This window comes from Chlamydomonas reinhardtii, chromosome 12, assembly GCF_000002595.2.
Source record: "Chlamydomonas reinhardtii strain CC-503 cw92 mt+ chromosome 12, whole genome shotgun sequence".
Taxonomy (NCBI): domain Eukaryota; kingdom Viridiplantae; phylum Chlorophyta; class Chlorophyceae; order Chlamydomonadales; family Chlamydomonadaceae; genus Chlamydomonas; species Chlamydomonas reinhardtii.
In genome coordinates this window covers 3368194-3383759 of record NC_057015.1, presented here as the reverse complement: position 1 = coordinate 3383759, position 15566 = coordinate 3368194, and the positions used below count along the sequence as shown (strand labels likewise).

General features: G+C 63.8%; 5 protein-coding genes across 5 annotated transcripts; 4 read left to right on the top strand and 1 right to left on the bottom strand.

Moving 5' to 3' along the window:
• The first annotated feature begins 167 nt into the window (after window positions 1–167).
• CHLRE_12g497101v5 (uncharacterized protein) lies at window positions 168–2844 on the top strand. The gene is made up of 5 exons (XM_001702339.2): window positions 168–932; window positions 1141–1259; window positions 1543–2054; window positions 2197–2359; window positions 2482–2844. The coding sequence occupies exons 1-5, from the start codon at window positions 290–292 to the stop codon at window positions 2659–2661; spliced, it is 1617 nt and encodes a 538-aa protein (XP_001702391.2). The 5' UTR covers window positions 168–289; the 3' UTR covers window positions 2662–2844.
• A 46-nt stretch (window positions 2845–2890) lies between these two features.
• On the top strand, window positions 2891–5226 carry CHLRE_12g497100v5 (uncharacterized protein). Its single transcript, XM_001702338.2, has 3 exons — window positions 2891–2995; window positions 3303–3677; window positions 3821–5226. Exons 2-3 carry the CDS (start codon window positions 3305–3307, stop codon window positions 4363–4365), a joined length of 918 nt encoding a protein of 305 aa, XP_001702390.2. The 5' UTR covers window positions 2891–2995; window positions 3303–3304; the 3' UTR covers window positions 4366–5226.
• Window positions 5227–5279: 53 nt separating this feature from the next.
• CHLRE_12g497150v5 (uncharacterized protein) lies at window positions 5280–6510 on the top strand. The gene is made up of 2 exons (XM_043068022.1): window positions 5280–5631; window positions 5809–6510. Exons 1-2 carry the CDS (start codon window positions 5503–5505, stop codon window positions 6229–6231), a joined length of 552 nt encoding a protein of 183 aa, XP_042918343.1. The 5' UTR covers window positions 5280–5502; the 3' UTR covers window positions 6232–6510.
• Window positions 6511–6528: 18 nt separating this feature from the next.
• On the bottom strand, window positions 6529–10780 carry CHLRE_12g497200v5 (uncharacterized protein). Its single transcript, XM_001702313.2, has 10 exons — window positions 10441–10780; window positions 10180–10267; window positions 9885–9995; window positions 9577–9735; window positions 9250–9378; window positions 8856–9077; window positions 8437–8599; window positions 7958–8220; window positions 7451–7798; window positions 6529–7316 (listed from the first exon to the last, which is right to left on the bottom strand). The coding sequence occupies exons 1-10, from the start codon at window positions 10506–10508 to the stop codon at window positions 6648–6650; spliced, it is 2220 nt and encodes a 739-aa protein (XP_001702365.1). The 5' UTR covers window positions 10509–10780; the 3' UTR covers window positions 6529–6647.
• Window positions 10781–10880: 100 nt separating this feature from the next.
• CHLRE_12g497250v5 (uncharacterized protein) lies at window positions 10881–15546 on the top strand. The gene is made up of 8 exons (XM_043068023.1): window positions 10881–11164; window positions 11292–11462; window positions 11627–11762; window positions 11923–13858; window positions 14004–14184; window positions 14287–14339; window positions 14482–14646; window positions 14860–15546. Exons 1-8 carry the CDS (start codon window positions 11099–11101, stop codon window positions 15134–15136), a joined length of 2985 nt encoding a protein of 994 aa, XP_042918342.1. The 5' UTR covers window positions 10881–11098; the 3' UTR covers window positions 15137–15546.
• The last annotated feature ends 20 nt before the right edge of the window (window positions 15547–15566 follow it).

The following is a 15566-nucleotide window of genomic DNA, read 5'->3' as shown; positions in this document are numbered from 1 at the left end:
TATCTCAGGATCTCTGGTGCTGTGGAGTGTAGGCGTGTCAGGGGCATTGGGGCACACCAACACGTTGGCCACTGCAGGGGCCGATTGGGCACGCACAGCCCATGCCGGCGACAGCCTCCTCCTCTTTGCTACTCCTCCATACTATCCTTCCTAATGAATGACAGTGCGTATTGCTCGGGAGCCCTGTAACAAACTGCGTCTCCACTGCGAGCAGCGCGGCTGTTTACCTTCCAAACTAGTGCAACCTTTCATATGTCAATAGCTTCACGTTCATTATAACCATAGCCCAATGTTACAATTGAGTTTGTCACCGGCATTCAGCCATAAGCTTGCGAGTACGCCGGCGGCATGCGCTGCGACCACAAATCCTACGCGCGTTGTCGCGCTGCGGCGGCCACTTCTCGCCTGCAATGCAGCAGCGGAACGCTCTACTCAAGTCCAGGATGGGCGCAGCGTCGCTGGGCGGCAGCGCAGTGCTGGGGAGAGGACGGTGTTCTCGGACCGTCAAGCGAGTCATGCTGCTGCCGGGCCCCGCAGCGAAGCCGCCCGGCCCCAGTCAGCAGCACCCTCGGCCCATCCACAGCGTAGTACTCAGAAGACACAGGGCGTGCCTGGCGCCCAGCCTGCCACCGGACGCCCAGCAAGCGCAGGCTCTAGCGGCAGAAGCGCGGCGCCTGCCACGAGCGGCCTGCGTGCCCCGCCTCGGGAAGGCGGTGACGCAAGCCGCCGCCCAGCCTCTGGCATCTCCAGCCTCCAACGCAAGCACAGTAGACACCAGGCTCCAGCGGGCGGCAGGCCAGGCGACGCAGGCCGGCCAGCCGCCGGTGCCGAACTGACTGGCACGGGCGCGGCTGTCCCAAAGTGGCGGACGACGCGGCTGCAAGTGGACTGGGCATCCGCACCGCCGCCACCTCCCGGCGTGGACCTCAAAGGTACATAACAAATTGTGTGTTATGCGCATAGCAAACCAGCAACTGTCAGCGTCCGCCTGTGCCCGAAGACTCGAGCTCTTAGGCGGCCACCGCCTGCGACTCTCCCTCACTTTCACCGCATCCCTGTGGCATTCGCTCCGTCTGCCCTCCTTGCTCGTGCTCGTAACAGTTAACCCCTTTTAACCCCTGTCTCTGTCCCCACTCCCAGGCCTGGCGTCCCGGCTGATGGCGCCGCCCCGTGACGAGTCGCTGCCGTCCCTGGACGCGCTGGTGGTGGTGGAGGGCTTCAATGACTGCCTAGCGCTGCACAAGGCGGTCCGGGCGCCGGTGAGTGGCCACGACACGGCCAAGTCCGACTGGCTGAACGCGCACACGGTTGATTAGTGGCACCCTGAACTTGTGTCATGCCTGTAAGCTGAAACCTCCGGGCCATGTAGCCATATCACTTTGTCCTACCGCGGTTTGTGCCGCACACCTGCACACGTCTTGCCGCACCACACTAGCACCAGCGCTCTTTAGCGCAACACCCCACACCTTGCCGTGCCAACCCCCTCCCTTTTCTCATCCCGGCTCCACTCCCGCTCCTCTCCTACCCCTCGCACTGCTGCAGGTGTATGTGATGGGCGGCGGCGGCGTGCTGGCGGACGCCATGCGGCCCGAGCTGCGCTACCTTGGCCAGCTGGCGGGCGCCGGGGTGCTGCCACGTCAGCTGGTGGTGTTCACCGACCCCGACTGGCAGGGCCGCACCTACCGCACCCTACTAGAGGACGAGCTGCGGGTGGTGGCGGAGCAGGCGGAGAAGGCAGCTGCAAAGGCCAAGGCGAAGGCGGAGGCGGGGGCGGGCGGTGGAAAGGGCGCGGGGGGCGTGGTAGGAGCAGCGGCAGCAACGAGTGGGCCGGTGGTGGGCGGCGCGGGGCAGGCGGCGGTGCTGCGCCCCGGCGCGCGCAGGCTGCTGAAGCCGGCCGCGGCTGCGGCACCTGCTGCGGAGGTGAAGCAGGAGGCTAAGCAGGAGACTGCGGCGGTGACTGCAACGGCGGCACCTGCAGCTATCGCGTCCGCGGGGGTAACTGTGAGGCACGCATTCTTGCGTGTGGAGCTGGCGACCAGTGAAGCAGAGAGCAGGTAAGGCTTCGTGACTGCCAGCTGCGTTGGCCACAGCGCAGTCTGGTATTGCATTTGCGCACGGCGTGGTGCTCGGCAACTGGCATGCAGCTCTTTGGGCCATGACCTACCCGCCCGCTTCAACGTTGCCCCCAACCCCCAGGCGGCATGAGGCTGGCAATGTCGGTGTGGAGCATGCTGCGCCCGACACCATCCGCACCTGCCTGCGGCGCGCGCGGCCGGGCTTTGGGCCGGGGCGGACGGAGTTCACCGCGGAAGGGCTCCAGGCGGACGGGCTGATAGGCGTGTGGAATGACAAAACCAAGGTGGGGGCGGGGTCACGGGGCGGGGTCTACCGAACTCTCCTGCTCGAAGGCAGCCCGGGACTGCAGTGCTCGTCGTATTCTTATCTTAGCCCGCGTTACGCTGCGCCTGATGCGCTCCACAGGTTGCGGGCCCGGGGCTGCGGCGCGGGCGCTTCTGTCGCGCGCTGGGTATTGACGAGGTGGGCAGCGGCAAGGCATTGGCCAACCTGCTCAACCGCTACTTCAGCCGGGCCGATTATGCCGCGGCTCTGGAGGCGTGTGAGATGCAGCAGGACGCAGCACAGGAGATATCAGATACGTAGGCGGGGCATGGGCAGGCGCCTGATCGTCGTGGTGGAGTGCGGCGGCACGGCGAGCTGCATGGGGAAGCAGTGGCAATTTTGGCACCAGGTGCAGGCAAGGGTGCAGGGATGGAAGCCGTGGGGGATGGGGCGTCATCAAGAACAACTGAGACTCGAGGCTTGCCAATGTAAAACACAAACACCGACAATGAACAATCAGGACATCACTCCTCGCGCGACCTCAGCAAGAGCCAGTTCGCACTTTCGGTTGTCTCAATCGACGTCGTCTGTGATCAGCGAGGCTTGCTAGGGCGCCACTTTCGAGCAGTTCTGTACATCCAATCAACACTCTGAGGTGAGCCGCATGGTTGGGGCATCCATGCGAAGGTCTGGGCGGACCGGTCCCAGTTCCGTTCGGCGACCGACGGTGCTCGACAGCGCGGTCCTGCTTTTTCTGATGGCATGCAAACATTGCATTGATAAACAATAACATGCACACACGCTCGCCCGGCGACCTCACGCCCCCGTCGCCCATCGCCTGTCGCCCCTGACCCACCACCCGTCTTGAGAGGCACTTGGCCTCTTTGACACGTGTTTGCGACTAGCTCATATATGCCTCGCCCCCTTCCCCTCTCCCCCGTATGTGGCTCCTGGCGGCTCAGCCATGTCCAACGCCGCCACGGCGGCTATGCCGCCCGCGCCGACGCTGCCGGACTGGGTGCGGCCAGCCATCGAGAAGTTCAAACGCCTGGAGCTAGAGTACATGGCGTCACTGCCGCTGCCCCTCAAGACGCTCCTAGGCGATGGCGACCCCGCCAGTTTCGATTCCGACAAGCACCATATGCGCCTGTACGGCAGCCTGGCGTTCGTACTGCTGGGCGTGAAGCCATGCGCGCTGCTGGCGCACGGCGTGTCGTTGCCGTACACCCAGGGGCTGGTGGAGGCGGCGCTGCTGCCGGTGGCGCGGGACTTTGACCTGCAAGGGCACGGGTTCCTGGTGGAGAAGATACAGCACCGTCTGCTCACGGACAACCCAGGTAGGTTATCGACAATGCTTGAGTTTCGTTGCGGCCCATTCGTCAACTGCCGCGTTTACCTGCGCCAACCAGCCTCCCTGAGCGCCCTTTCAGATTCACAGCGTTCACGTGCGTCGTCTCCGGTGTTCCCACTGCCACCGTAGTGCATCCCGGCTTCCAGGGCGCCTGGGTGGTGGCCAACACGCGGCATTCTGGCTACGACCTCGCCAGGCGCACCTTCCTGACACCCGCACCGGGTGACGCCTGGGCCACCGGAGCCCCGGCGCCGCCCTACAACCCGCGCAAGCCCAAGCCCGCCCCCGCCGCCTTCCGTGCCGCCGCCACCATTGTCACCGAAGCCCAGATTGGCGCCGCTCTAGGCTACCCGCTCCCCGGCGGCGACGCGACTGTGCGCTACATCGACAACACCGAGTCCAAGGAGCTCAATACCTGCTGCGTGCCGGTGTTCGAGGCGTTCTGCCCAGGCGGGATGGGTGACATCATGCCAGTGCTGCAGCATTTTACCTGCTACGAGCGGGCGTGGGCGGCACTGGGGCGCGACCTGACGCTGGACTCGGAGGGGCACCCCGTGCTGAAGATGGGCATGCAGGTGATGCAGGCGGAGCTGAGAGGGCAGGGAGGCGGAGGCGCTGGTGGAGAGCGGGGCGCGCCATCGCGGAGGGGCACGGCGCGAGGCGGCAGGCGCTGACGCGTGAGCGGCCGTGAGAGGGAAGTGTTGGGGTTGTGAGAGCGGGCGGGCTGCGTTTGAGAGAGGATGGCTTTGCCTGCACCTCCCAGCTGGCGGCCAAAACAGATCGCTGGTGCAGGAAGGGCGGATGATTTCAGCGGCGGTGAATAAGGCGTTGTTGGTGAGGGCGCCAGCATCCGCGGCCGAGGGAACGCGGACTTGGACGTTGCAGTGCAAGCGGGCGCTGCAGGCGCAAGGCGGCGAGAATAGATGCAATGGGTCGCGAGTGTGGCATAAGGACGCTGTTGCACACGTGTTTAGTTGCAGCAGTTCAATTGAAGGCTTTCCCGTTGAGTGTGGACATACAGGAAGCTATATCCGCGTGATGCAACGAGTATATCGACAGTCCCTACGAAGATAGGTGCTGTGGCAGAAGGGTGCGATGGGACATGGCGAGGGGCAGGTTGGAAGGGTAGCTGTAGCAGAGAGCATTGCGATCGGCACCCGCCTGGCACGAGGAACGGGTTGTATGAGGGATTGAGGGCGGTCTTGATATTTCCTTGAGAGAATTGTATGCCAAGGTGGCCCCTTTGTCGAGCCCAGGTCAGAGCAAGACCCAGACAGCTAGGTGTGGTGGGGCAGGGGTGCCCGGGTTGCGGCAACCTGGCATGTCAGGCTGGTAGGTGGTACGGCGGGTTGATGCCGGGTTCAGGTACGGTAAGGGCACTATAGAGGACACGGCAGCATTGCTAAATGTATAGAGCGTGTTGGTGTTGGCCGTGCAGCGGTGTGGGGCAAAGTTGCAGGCTGTCGACGACTTCACTGTGTCGGCGCGTGCGGGTGCGTGCGATCGGGCGCTCATCCGAGAGAAAGGCGCTGAATGCCTCTTGTCACGGCTACACTTCTTCCTTCTCCTCTCCGTACTGAATTTCTATGTGCCATCCTTGTCTTTCACTATCTCCTCATATCTTTGAAGTCTGAACCTCGCTTGATCGTGACTCCAGACTAGAAGCGACGACGTTAGCCCAGAGCCCATCACCACAGCAATCTTTACTATCGTCACATGTAGATTGGTCTCGCAGTTCCGTAACCAGAAGACGCCTGCAACGGCGAGCGCGGACCAGCTGTTGTGGCAATTGGCCACCCCTCTTCTCCACCATGTTCAGTAGCGTCCAGGGCGGCTGCCTTAGCAACTTCGTTGAGCAGGATGGTTGCGCGCGGACAGTCATCGTGCTCCTGCTACTGACGACCGTCGGCTGCATTAGCTACACTTGGGGATATTACGAGGTAAGGAACGAGTAGTATCCACGTCAATATCAGTGATTCGCCTTGGGGGGCTGGGCGCTGGCGGGTTGGTTTGAGCGAGGCCTTAGCGAGCACCTCGCATGCCGCCCGCGCAAACTCGAGTCAGGCAGGAACCCAGCCTTCACAACATGCACGCTCTGCTTTTCGCGCATCATGCAGGGTATTGCGAATGCCCAGAGCAATCTGATGTTGGATAAGCTGCACGAACTTCAGCTGGCGCAGATGGCATCCGCGGCCAGGGGCAACGGGACGCACCAGGCCAAGCGGCATGCTGGGGGGCACGGGAGACTGCTGGAGATGGACCCAACGAGCCCGGGCCTGCAGCTAGAGGATAGTGAGGCTTCCAGCGTGAGCCCGGTGGGCGTTCGTGATGAGTCTGTTATGGCGGCCGCGGAGCTTGAGGACGCAGCGCCACACCGTTCCAACAAGGTGCACGCGGAGGCTGCAGCAGACGCACAGCTCAGAGGGACAGGCAAGGCGGCATCTAGCAAGCGGATATCAGGAGGAGGCGGACGCAAAGAGCGGGCTGGGGAGAGGGGGCGCGGGGCATCCAACCGTGTAGAGCACGAGGGCACGAGGTAGGGCTAGCGTGTTCCACAGCAGGGGCAGGTAGTTTGACATGGAAGCGCAGGTTACTTTATTTTTTACGTGCGGATACACGCCTGACGGTTGTCAGCGTGCGAAGCTGCGAAACAGGCTGTGGTGACTGCTGGCACGACCGCAAGGTAGAGTTAGGAGTGATACAACCAAGGTAGTTCCAATAGATATGTGGGGTTCCTGCAGACACGTCGGGCAGAGACAGTTTGTGCGCAGATGGCAGTTGCTTACAACGGCTGCGAGCATCTAATACCGCAAGAGAGAGTTATGCTCCGTGTCCTAACCTAGATGGGATTCGCCTCGTTTAACACACAGCGAGCCTGCTCTCCAGCCTCAATGGCAGACACCGTGACCAGACACCTGCAAACCTAAATCCACAGCAAACAGCCGCGCATGACCAGTCACCCGAAGCGGATTTGCCCGTGCCCCGCTATCGTCGTAGCGTGCTGCGGAAGCTTGCTTTCCACGTCCAGCGCCTGTTGCAGCTCCTGCAGCAGAGTCCGGCTGTGCTTGGCCGGGCTGACACTGCCCGTGGTTGCCGCATGCAGCGCCGACCTGCCGCCCGTACGCGCCATCACCGCCTCCAGCCCAGGCACGATCGTGCCGCCTCCAGCCCCTCCCCCGTCCACCGTGCCAGCGCCGCCCCCTGACCCCAGGGCGCCGCTCAGCCTGGGCGCTGACCCTGACCGCATGCTTTGCGGCGGCACGCTTCTCCGCCCGCCACCCGAGCCTTGCCGCCGCCCTACCGCGCCGGTCATCGCCGCAACGCCGTCCGCCGCAGCCGTTGCGTCCTGCTCCTGGGGCGAGACGGACCGCCGCCCTGACCGTGCCCTGCCACCTCCACTGATGCTGCTGCTGGCGCCCAACGAGCCCATCACTCGCGCCAGCGCCTGGCCCGACGTCAGCTCCAGGTCCTGCCGCCGCGCCGCCGCGGCCTTGGTGGTGTCGCGTATCTCCTGCCGCCGCTCCGCCTGGTAGTGCAGCTTGAGCGCCTCCACGTGCTGCTCGCGCACCAGCCGGGCAGCCTCCATCTCCGCCGCGCGCGCAGCGTAGGCGGGGTCCACACCCACCTGTGCGGCACAAGGCATGGGCAGCAGCACAGCGCATGAGGCCCACACCGGCTCAAGCCACGTCTCATGCGGGCCTGGCCCTACGTCTGTGGCAAAGCCGTGAGAATATAAAATTACGACTTGCTCTCGCTCACCTGCGTGTGGTAGATGCCAGCCGCGATGAAGGGGTCGGAAGACCGCTGCCGCAGTCGACCCGTCTCGCTGAGCGTGAGGCCGGGCTTGCCCACCCAGTCGCATGTGAAGTTTTGCAAGTGCACGGGCTTGTTGGGGTCCTGCTGCATGGTGCTGGGCTCGGGGTGGATGAGCATGGCCTCGGCGCCGCCCGGCTCCTGCGTGCGGGTGCGGCCCTGCGCAATGCTGACGGCACGCGAGATCAGCCGGTCGCGGCCATACACGGAAGCCGCGCCCGGGGAGTGCGGGCCAGGGCCCGCGCCAGGACCAGCACTGCGTGTGATGCGGATGCTGGGCGCGTGGCTCATGACCTGTAGCGTGGATGAGGAGCAGCGAGAGGGTAGCGTGCACAGGGTAAGCCCAACCAGGTATCGCTACGCTGCGTCCCGCTGCTGCTGTAGGCACAAGCCCGGACTCCATCCCCACCCCTTCTAAGCCTTCCCTCCTCCATTCCTGCCAACAGTGCACACCTCGTCGTAGTGTGGCCGGTCCTCGTTGCCCAGCGCATAGTCCACCGCCGCCGGCATCTCCAGCTCGCTGGCCTCATCCAGCTCGTCGTCGTCGCCCACCAGCCCGCCGCGGCCCGTGTGGTGGCCCGCCACCGCCTCCGCCAGCCACATCTGTTTGGCGTTGGTGTGATAGCAGGCCTTGAAGTCCAGCGTGGGCACAATCACCGGCGGCGGCTTGTAGTCGTACGCCAGCATGGCGCAGCGCGCCAGGCAGTCCAGCCACTCTGTGTAGTTGTGTTACGGCGTGTATACAAAGGATTGTTAGGAAAGCACAAAGGAGAGGGGCGACACCGTGCGTGTGCTTGTCAGTGAGTGCAGGCGCTCAGCGGCAGGGTTAGCATCAGCCAGTGCCAGGGTGAAGCGCATGTTGAGCATGGCTGTGCAGACTAGGGAGGGCGGTGAGGAGGGGCCGAGTGCAATGCGAGGCCAAGGCACCGTACCTTGGAAGTTAAGCTTGATGCGGGTGTGTGGATTGGAGTCAATAGGCTCGTCGTGCGCTCCGAACTTGGACCTCTTGAAGGAGTGGATCAGCTGCACCTTACTCAGCAGCACCACTGTTATCTCGAAGTCCACGGCGAAGCGCAGGAAGGTGCTAAGCGACATCTGCTTGAGGCAGTCGGGATATGGGGCCGGTGAGCACGGCGCACGAGAAAGAGACGCTACCGAACCACGCGCCGCAATGCATGTACCATACACACCGTAACCCGTATGCAAGGTATCTTGAAGGCAGTCCCGCCGGATACACTTGCCCTGCCTATGCTCGTCTAGAGGTACTTTAAAACTCCATTCCACCAAACGACCCTCACACAGCCGGAGTCCAACAGCAGTCCAGGCACGCCACTGAGGCCCCGTTCCTCACCCGGTACTCGCCGCCGCCCGAGGAGTTGCCGGCCGTGGGCGAATCGTGCCCCGAGCCGGTGCCCGAGTGGTGCTGCTGCTGCATGTACGTCTCCCACAGCACCACCAGCTTGGGTCGCAGCCGCTCCAGTGTGCCCATCACGTCCAGGTGCAGCAACGCCGAGTCGATGGGGTCGGGCTCTGGCAGCGCCTGGCCCAGGCGCGGCAGCACGTAGCGTGTCACCTGCGGTGGAAGTAGTGCGGGAAGCAGGGGCGGAGGCGAACATGAGTATGTGGGAAGATATGGCCATTGTCGTTGAGGCCTGCGATATGGGGACTGCACGCTGGTAACACGCTGGCTTAGGTAGCTGCGGCGCCTGTGTGCCGTCGCTGTGTTGTACTGCCCCCTCACTCACCACTGTCTCAAAAGACTCCTGCACGGTGGGCGAGGGGCACAGCTTGGTGCCCAGACCCGTCACCGCCAGCACGAAGTCCGACATGGCCAGACGCGAGGCGGCGCCCGGATCCAGTGAGCCCAGCAGAATCTGGGTGTGTGGGCAGCCGCAGGGTGTCAGCTAAAAGGTATCGCAACACGTTGGCCAAGCGCAACCTTCCCCGACCTGCCCTAGTGCCCTTTCCGGCAACTCTGTAGGCCCTGCTAACAAAAGCCCGTTGTAAGCACACCCACTGCAGCCACTGCCACCCAGCAGGTGTCATCACCTCCCGGCACCCCTGGGGCGCACCTTGTCGAACAGGCCCGACAGCCCCAGCGCGTCAATCTCCTCGTTGCACATGCCCATGTCACGCGCAAAGCGAATGAACTGCGAACGGCTGATGAACATGAAATTTTGTTTGTCGCCCCAGCCGCAGTATTTGATGAAGACCTCGCGCAGTTGCTGCTTCTGTGGGTTTGTAAAGCAATGGAACATACGGTGGCACCGCGAGTTTGAGTTGTATGGGACCAAGGCGTAGAAGACACGGCATACACACGCTGGAAGCCCGCCCCTAAGGCTTCCAACATGCGAAGCCGCCAGGCCTGACGGCTACTCACAATCTCCGGCTTCATCTCCACCGCCAAGTCTGTGCGCCATGTCCGGCTGCTGGGCAGGATGGGCGGCTTGGGCTTGGGCTGCGCCGAGTTCAGCGCTACCGACAGCTTGCTCTGCGCATACCGATACATTACGGATGCGCAACGGGTTAGTAAAGGCGCGATGGTTGGTCCTGGCCAGGGCCCTGAAGTACATGTAGGTGAGATGACTGCATCCCCCTGGGTCCCAGCCGCTGCCGACGGCCGGTGCGGTCAGTACAGACAGCACGCCACCCCCCGCCACTCCTGCACCACGCACCCAGTCCACGGTTTGCACGCCGCCCAGCTTGATGCGTAGCCGCTTCTTTACCGTTGCCTCCAGCTTCTCGTACAGGTCCTCCAGGCATCTGTACCAATGGGCACGTTCCATACAAAGTTACCACAGCCGGCATCAAACACGGGCGGGCACGGCCGCGACACGGCCTCAGCTGGAGAACCCCCGTCAGGCTCCCGCGGCTCGGCGTCGGTGGCTGCAGCGGGCCACCCCCGTTCCCCATCATAGCAACGCCACAACGCTTACTTCTTAGCTGCTGCATTTGCGGACGGTCGCAAGGGGTCCGCGCCCGGCGCGGACCCGATTGACGCCATACAAGCTGAGCTAACTACTCGATGTATGCCTTAATGTAAATAATGCATCATATGTGTGACGGCTCGCTGTGATGGCGTCCGGAAGCCGGAGAATGGAACTGTTGTTGTGGGCGGTTGTCTTGTGCCCTCAAGTTAGAATCAAGAAGAAGAAAGTTATTCGGCTAAGGAATTGCAAGTGTAAAGCCTCTTTGTGCCAGTTTATAAGAGTGTTAAGTGTTGCTTCAGGAACGACTAGTTTGCATACACCTACAAGTAAGCATCATATCTTTAATGACAATGACAAGAAAGCTAGGCTGCGAGGACAACGTTCGGCAGTGGCCCAATCTCAAAGCTCTACACGACAGAGCTCGCTGGCACACAGGGGTTATCATTGTTCAGCCAGCTCATCTACACTGCTTACATCAGAAGTACCATGGCTGTCTAGCGCAAATTGGGCTGTCGGTGCCTGACGCTTGTTTCGGTTGACCGGCTCAGACGCTGGTCATGGCGACCAAGGGAGCTATTTGGACCATCGAGCCATCCATTCTATAGCTACGTACAACTTGAACTTGAAGGCACCGGCCAGTCTACTCTGACTGAGGCCACCGACCATGGCTACTGTAAACGAGGAGGGCTTCACGGCGGAGGAGCTGGTGCAGGCGTGCAACAAAGTGTTGGTGAGACTACCTTACTTCCGTCCTTATAACTTTTGTGGGCTCTGGAAGCTGCGCCTCTAAGCAAGCCACCCTGGCGCCGCGCTTCCCCCCCCCCCCCGCAACGTGTATGACTTCCAATCCTCCGCAGCTGTTCGCCGGACTCATCGCCCGTGTATCGAACGTGGAAGAAGTGCGCGTGGTATGCAGCAGCACGGGGGTGTTTGTTGCCGCGCTCGAGGGCTTCTTGCGCCATCGACTAGACGATATCCTACGCAACCCCACCTCACCCGCGGAGCAGGCGTACAACAACACACGTGTGGTGAGACCAAGCGCAGTCGCACGTTTCAACCCTAGCACAGTGCAAGATGTCTGGCATATAGTGGCATGTAGGAGGTGATATCCGCACACTTACACTCCGCTAGTCCCCAGTGCTAGTCCCCCTTGCTGCTCCACTCCCGCATTACGGTGCCTCGGTGCCTGAAGGTGGAGGTGCTGTCCCTGTTGTTGAGTTGCGACCTTTCGCACATCTCTGGGGCGCGCATCGTGGAAGGCAACCTGGAGGACATTTCTAACACACTGGAGCTGCTGTCGGCGCTGTGCCAGGGAAAGCCGCTGCTGGGTAAGTGTGGGTGCAAAGTTAAGGCTCGGATGTGAAGACGGTCATGTTGCAGTACGCCAACAGTATGCCGAAGGACGTGCTCGAGTGTGTTGGTAGCCCCCAGAAGCGTATGCAATACCAGATTTATTTACCTGCCCCTGGTCCGCACACTGGCACGCAGATCCCCCAGCTCCACAGCCGTCGCCAGCCCCTCAGCTCACGGCGGCGGGCGAGCAGGAGCGGAAAGCAGCGGAGGAGGAGGGTGAGCAGCATCGGCAGAGCGGCAGCGCAGAAGAGGCAGGCGCGTCCGGCAGCAGTGAGGAACACGACGAGGAGGCAGCCGAGAGATATGAGGAGGACTTTGAGGAGGGTAGTGAGGATGAAGAGGCGGATGAGGAGCATAGAGGAGCGGCTGATGAGGATCCAGACGAGCAGGATGACAATGGGCTGCAGGAGCAGGGACATGACCATGCCTTGCTGCAACAAGCATATGAGCAGCAACGACAGCACCAGCAGCAACACGGCCGCTCCTCTACCAACGCTGCCTCCACCTCTGCAGCGGAGGGGCCGGAAGTGCCGCGCAGGGGTAAGGCGAGCCGGCGAGCACGCGCGATGCAGCGACTGGGCGGAAGGCGGCCGCCACTGAGCCCCATTCTGGAGGTATCTCGAGAGGGCTGGGAGCATGCTTTTAACGGCCACGGCGATGGAGAGGGAGAGGAGGTCTTGCAGCCTGCTTCGCGCGCCGGGTCCAGGGCCCGAAGCCGCGCAAGCTCCGTGCGCGCGGAGCTTGCAGCAGCCGTGGCGTCCACGACCGCTACTGGTGCACCAGCCGCGGGCGTGCCGTCTGGCGTCCGGCGAACCGGCAGCTCCCGTGGCAGCGGCGGCGGCGCCAGCAGCGTCATTAGCATCCCGTCTGTGCATGGCATTGGTGCCCCTGGCGCGGCCGGCATCATGGACTCGCCACTGCAGCCGGCCCGCTCCGAGCCTGGGCTGCATCGCCAGGGTACGCAGGGCGACCGCTACGCCATGCAAGCCGGCCGCCCGCCGTCAGCCGCGGTCGGAAGCGCGCCTTTCTACGACCAACACCCGGGGCAGCATCCGGAGCTGGAGGCGGAGGACACGGCCACGCTGCTGGAGCGGGCGGTGGCGCAGGCGGAGCGCACTCTGCAGGACCTGGGCTACGCCTATGAGGACTTCTACTACAGCGACGACCAGGACGACCTGGGGGACCGCATGGGTGCGCTGGACCAGGCCAGCCGCCGGCGGGCAGCCGCCGCGCGCCTCCACGCCGGCGCCGCCGCCAGCGGCCGCAACAGCAGGGCCGCGCGCGACGTCGGCGCGCCCATCAGCCGCCCGTTGCGCAAGGGCGCCTGGCCGGATGGGCGCCAGGCCACGACGCAGCAGCACAACGACTTCCTGCGCCGGGCCAAGCGTGTGCTGGCAGGCGGCTCTGCCACAGCTAGCGAGGTGGCGTCGGCGCGGAGCGGGCCGCCGCGCTCCTCCTCCGCCGGTTCCGCCTCGGCCTCAGCCCGCAGCAGAAGCACCACATCTAGTGGATTGAGCGGCGGCGGGGGACGTGTGCCCAAAGGGCTGCTGCGGGCAGCACGGCAGGGCCCAGCGGAGCTGGCCCTCGTGTCGGCCATTGGGCCGAAGCAACACGCCGGCAAGAAGGCAGCTGCTGCGGGGGGCAGCAGCACGAAGGCGATGGCGGGTGGGGCAAGCACGACGGCGCGCGGCACCAGCCGCCGCGAGGACGCGTTTGTGGAGTTGCCTGGCAGTGTACTGCCGCCGGCGCCGGCAAAGCACGGCCGGCAGCTTCTGCAGCGCACTGCGGCGTCATATGAGGCAGTGCTGCCGGCGCCGGTGCTGCTGGCAGGCCGCCGGGAGCTTTTGCAGAGGCCAGGCGGTACCGGCGGCGGCCGCCAGGCCCGTGATGACCTCGACAGTGGCGACCTGGATGATAGCTACTTCGATGATGAGAGCGTGGACGTGGACGACCTGCTGCGGGCGCGGCGGCGGTATGGCGCCCAGCAGCAGGCGCTGCAGCAGGACGGCAGCGTGCGACCGGGCATGCACCTCAACGCTGACCTCGCCAGCCGCCTCAAGTACCTGTACGAGTGAGTGTTGTCGGCTGGGCAGGGCTCTGCCTTGCTGCTGTGGCTTGTGGCTACTGCTTTGTAGCGAGTTGTTTGCAGTCCCCCGCTCTCACATGCTAGCAAGCCTGACGTCCACATGCCGTTGCCCGCTTGTCTCCGAACGCAGCCTGGCTACGGAGAACCCCAAGCAGCAAGCTGCTCGCGCCGCCGTGCAGCAGGTGGCAGTTCGCGACGAGCTGGTGCGTCATATCCGGCGGCGGCAGCTGGTGGACAAGCTGGCGGGCGCCCGGGCCCGGCGTGAGGCGGCGCTGCGGCTCACCGCCAACAGGCTGCATGAGCAACGGGTGGTGAGTGCGGCACTGCGGCGGGCGGGTTTAGAGCGGCTGGTATCCGAATGCAACGCCGTGTTGTGTACTGACATGCGCATGTGACTCGGCGTGTTGCCACAGGAGTACGAAAAGCGTGTGGAGCAGTTGCGGCTGCAGCGCCTTGCCGCCGAGTGGTGAGTGCAGTACCTTCACAGCAGTCCGTCCCCAACCCTGTGCACACCGACGGGTGTGCCCCTCGCAGCCATGGCCCCTCCTCTCCAACCTTATCCGTAACCACTTCGCGCTCGTTCTGTCACCCTGTACACGCACCTGCAGGCACGACAAGCAGCGCAGTGCGGCGATGCGCCGGGCTCTGGCCGCAGAGCTGGAGCTACGTGAGGCGTTCATGGAGGTGCTGGGCCAGGAGAAGGAGCGGCTGCTGGTGGAGCGGCGGGACACGGGCCGGGGTGCAGCCTTCCCACACTACAAGAAGGCCATGCGGTGCGTCACTGCGCGCGCACGGCGTGCGACCGGCTGCCCAACATATGCGGCCGGCTATGCCTGCTTGGCAGGCCCATACAAGCACCAATGGCTGCATGCCGCTGGTCCCGCATCCCTCGCTGCCCTGCCCTCCACGTCCTCCTCCGGATGCCCCCACCCAGCCCACAACCTATAATCCCACGCCCTTGCCCCCTTACCTCTCCGCCCACGTAGCAAGGCTGAGGACCAGTACCTGGCGCTGTACCACACGCTGGAGAACCTTCTGGCCTCGGAGCGCCAGCAGCGCCTGCGGGCGGCACGCGAGACCATGGCGGCGCAGCAGGAGAGCAACGCGCTGGCGGCGGAAATGGTGCACGACCGCGTGGCGGAGCTGCTGGCGCGCGTGAGCGCGGAGGAGGAGGCCATCCTGGCGCGGCACAGCGTGGGCAGCAGGCCGGAGAAGAAGGCGGAGCTGGTGGGGCAGATCCGGCGGCTGCTGGGACTGACATGAGCTGGGCGGCCGTGATGGAACATGGCAAGGGGCAGGAAAGCGTAGTCCCGATGTGTGTGGCTCCCACCCGTGCCCACATAAATGCGTAGCAAGAAGGGACAAGGCATTGGTGCGTCGTTCGCGCGCTGTTACTGTACCGACGGTAGCTGGCAGGTTGTGTCGATGTTGTGCTGACGCGCATGAGACATGAGCTGGGCGGCCGGTTGGTGGGGGCGGGTGCGCAGCCGTGCAGCCGTGTTGGTGGTGAGCAGGGGTCATAGACGCTGGCCAGGGTGCACTGTGAAAGAGGTGCTGTATGTGGCCGACGGAGGTGATGGATTCGCTGTACGACTGTTTCGAGACCATCAGCTCCGATGCCCCCCCCCACACACACACATGACAGCGAGGCGGTGAAGCTCTACCACCGAGTACTGCTGATGACACGCTGGTC

Excerpts from the sequence above, each read along its gene's own strand:
- CHLRE_12g497101v5 (XM_001702339.2), top strand. The coding sequence starts at position 290 with ATGTTACAATTGAGTTTGTCACCGGCATTCAGCCATAAGCTTGCGAGT. Across the intron at positions 933-1,140 it reads TCCCGGCGTGGACCTCAAAG|GCCTGGCGTCCCGGCTGATG; the intron begins GTACATAACAAA and ends CCCCACTCCCAG. Across the intron at positions 2,360-2,481 it reads TGTGGAATGACAAAACCAAG|GTTGCGGGCCCGGGGCTGCG; the intron begins GTGGGGGCGGGG and ends TGCGCTCCACAG.
- CHLRE_12g497100v5 (XM_001702338.2), top strand. The coding sequence starts at position 3,305 with ATGTCCAACGCCGCCACGGCGGCTATGCCGCCCGCGCCGACGCTGCCG. Across the intron at positions 3,678-3,820 it reads TCTGCTCACGGACAACCCAG|TGCATCCCGGCTTCCAGGGC; the intron begins GTAGGTTATCGA and ends CTGCCACCGTAG.
- CHLRE_12g497150v5 (XM_043068022.1), top strand. The coding sequence starts at position 5,503 with ATGTTCAGTAGCGTCCAGGGCGGCTGCCTTAGCAACTTCGTTGAGCAG. Across the intron at positions 5,632-5,808 it reads ACACTTGGGGATATTACGAG|GGTATTGCGAATGCCCAGAG; the intron begins GTAAGGAACGAG and ends CGCATCATGCAG.
- CHLRE_12g497200v5 (XM_001702313.2), bottom strand. The coding sequence starts at position 10,508 with ATGGCGTCAATCGGGTCCGCGCCGGGCGCGGACCCCTTGCGACCGTCC. Across the intron at positions 9,996-10,179 it reads GCGTGCAAACCGTGGACTGG|AGCAAGCTGTCGGTAGCGCT; the intron begins GTGCGTGGTGCA and ends CGGTATGCGCAG. Across the intron at positions 9,379-9,576 it reads TGTCGGGCCTGTTCGACAAG|ATTCTGCTGGGCTCACTGGA; the intron begins GTGCGCCCCAGG and ends CCACACACCCAG.
- CHLRE_12g497250v5 (XM_043068023.1), top strand. The coding sequence starts at position 11,099 with ATGGCTACTGTAAACGAGGAGGGCTTCACGGCGGAGGAGCTGGTGCAG. Across the intron at positions 11,165-11,291 it reads AGGCGTGCAACAAAGTGTTG|CTGTTCGCCGGACTCATCGC; the intron begins GTGAGACTACCT and ends AATCCTCCGCAG. Across the intron at positions 13,859-14,003 it reads CGCCTCAAGTACCTGTACGA|CCTGGCTACGGAGAACCCCA; the intron begins GTGAGTGTTGTC and ends CTCCGAACGCAG.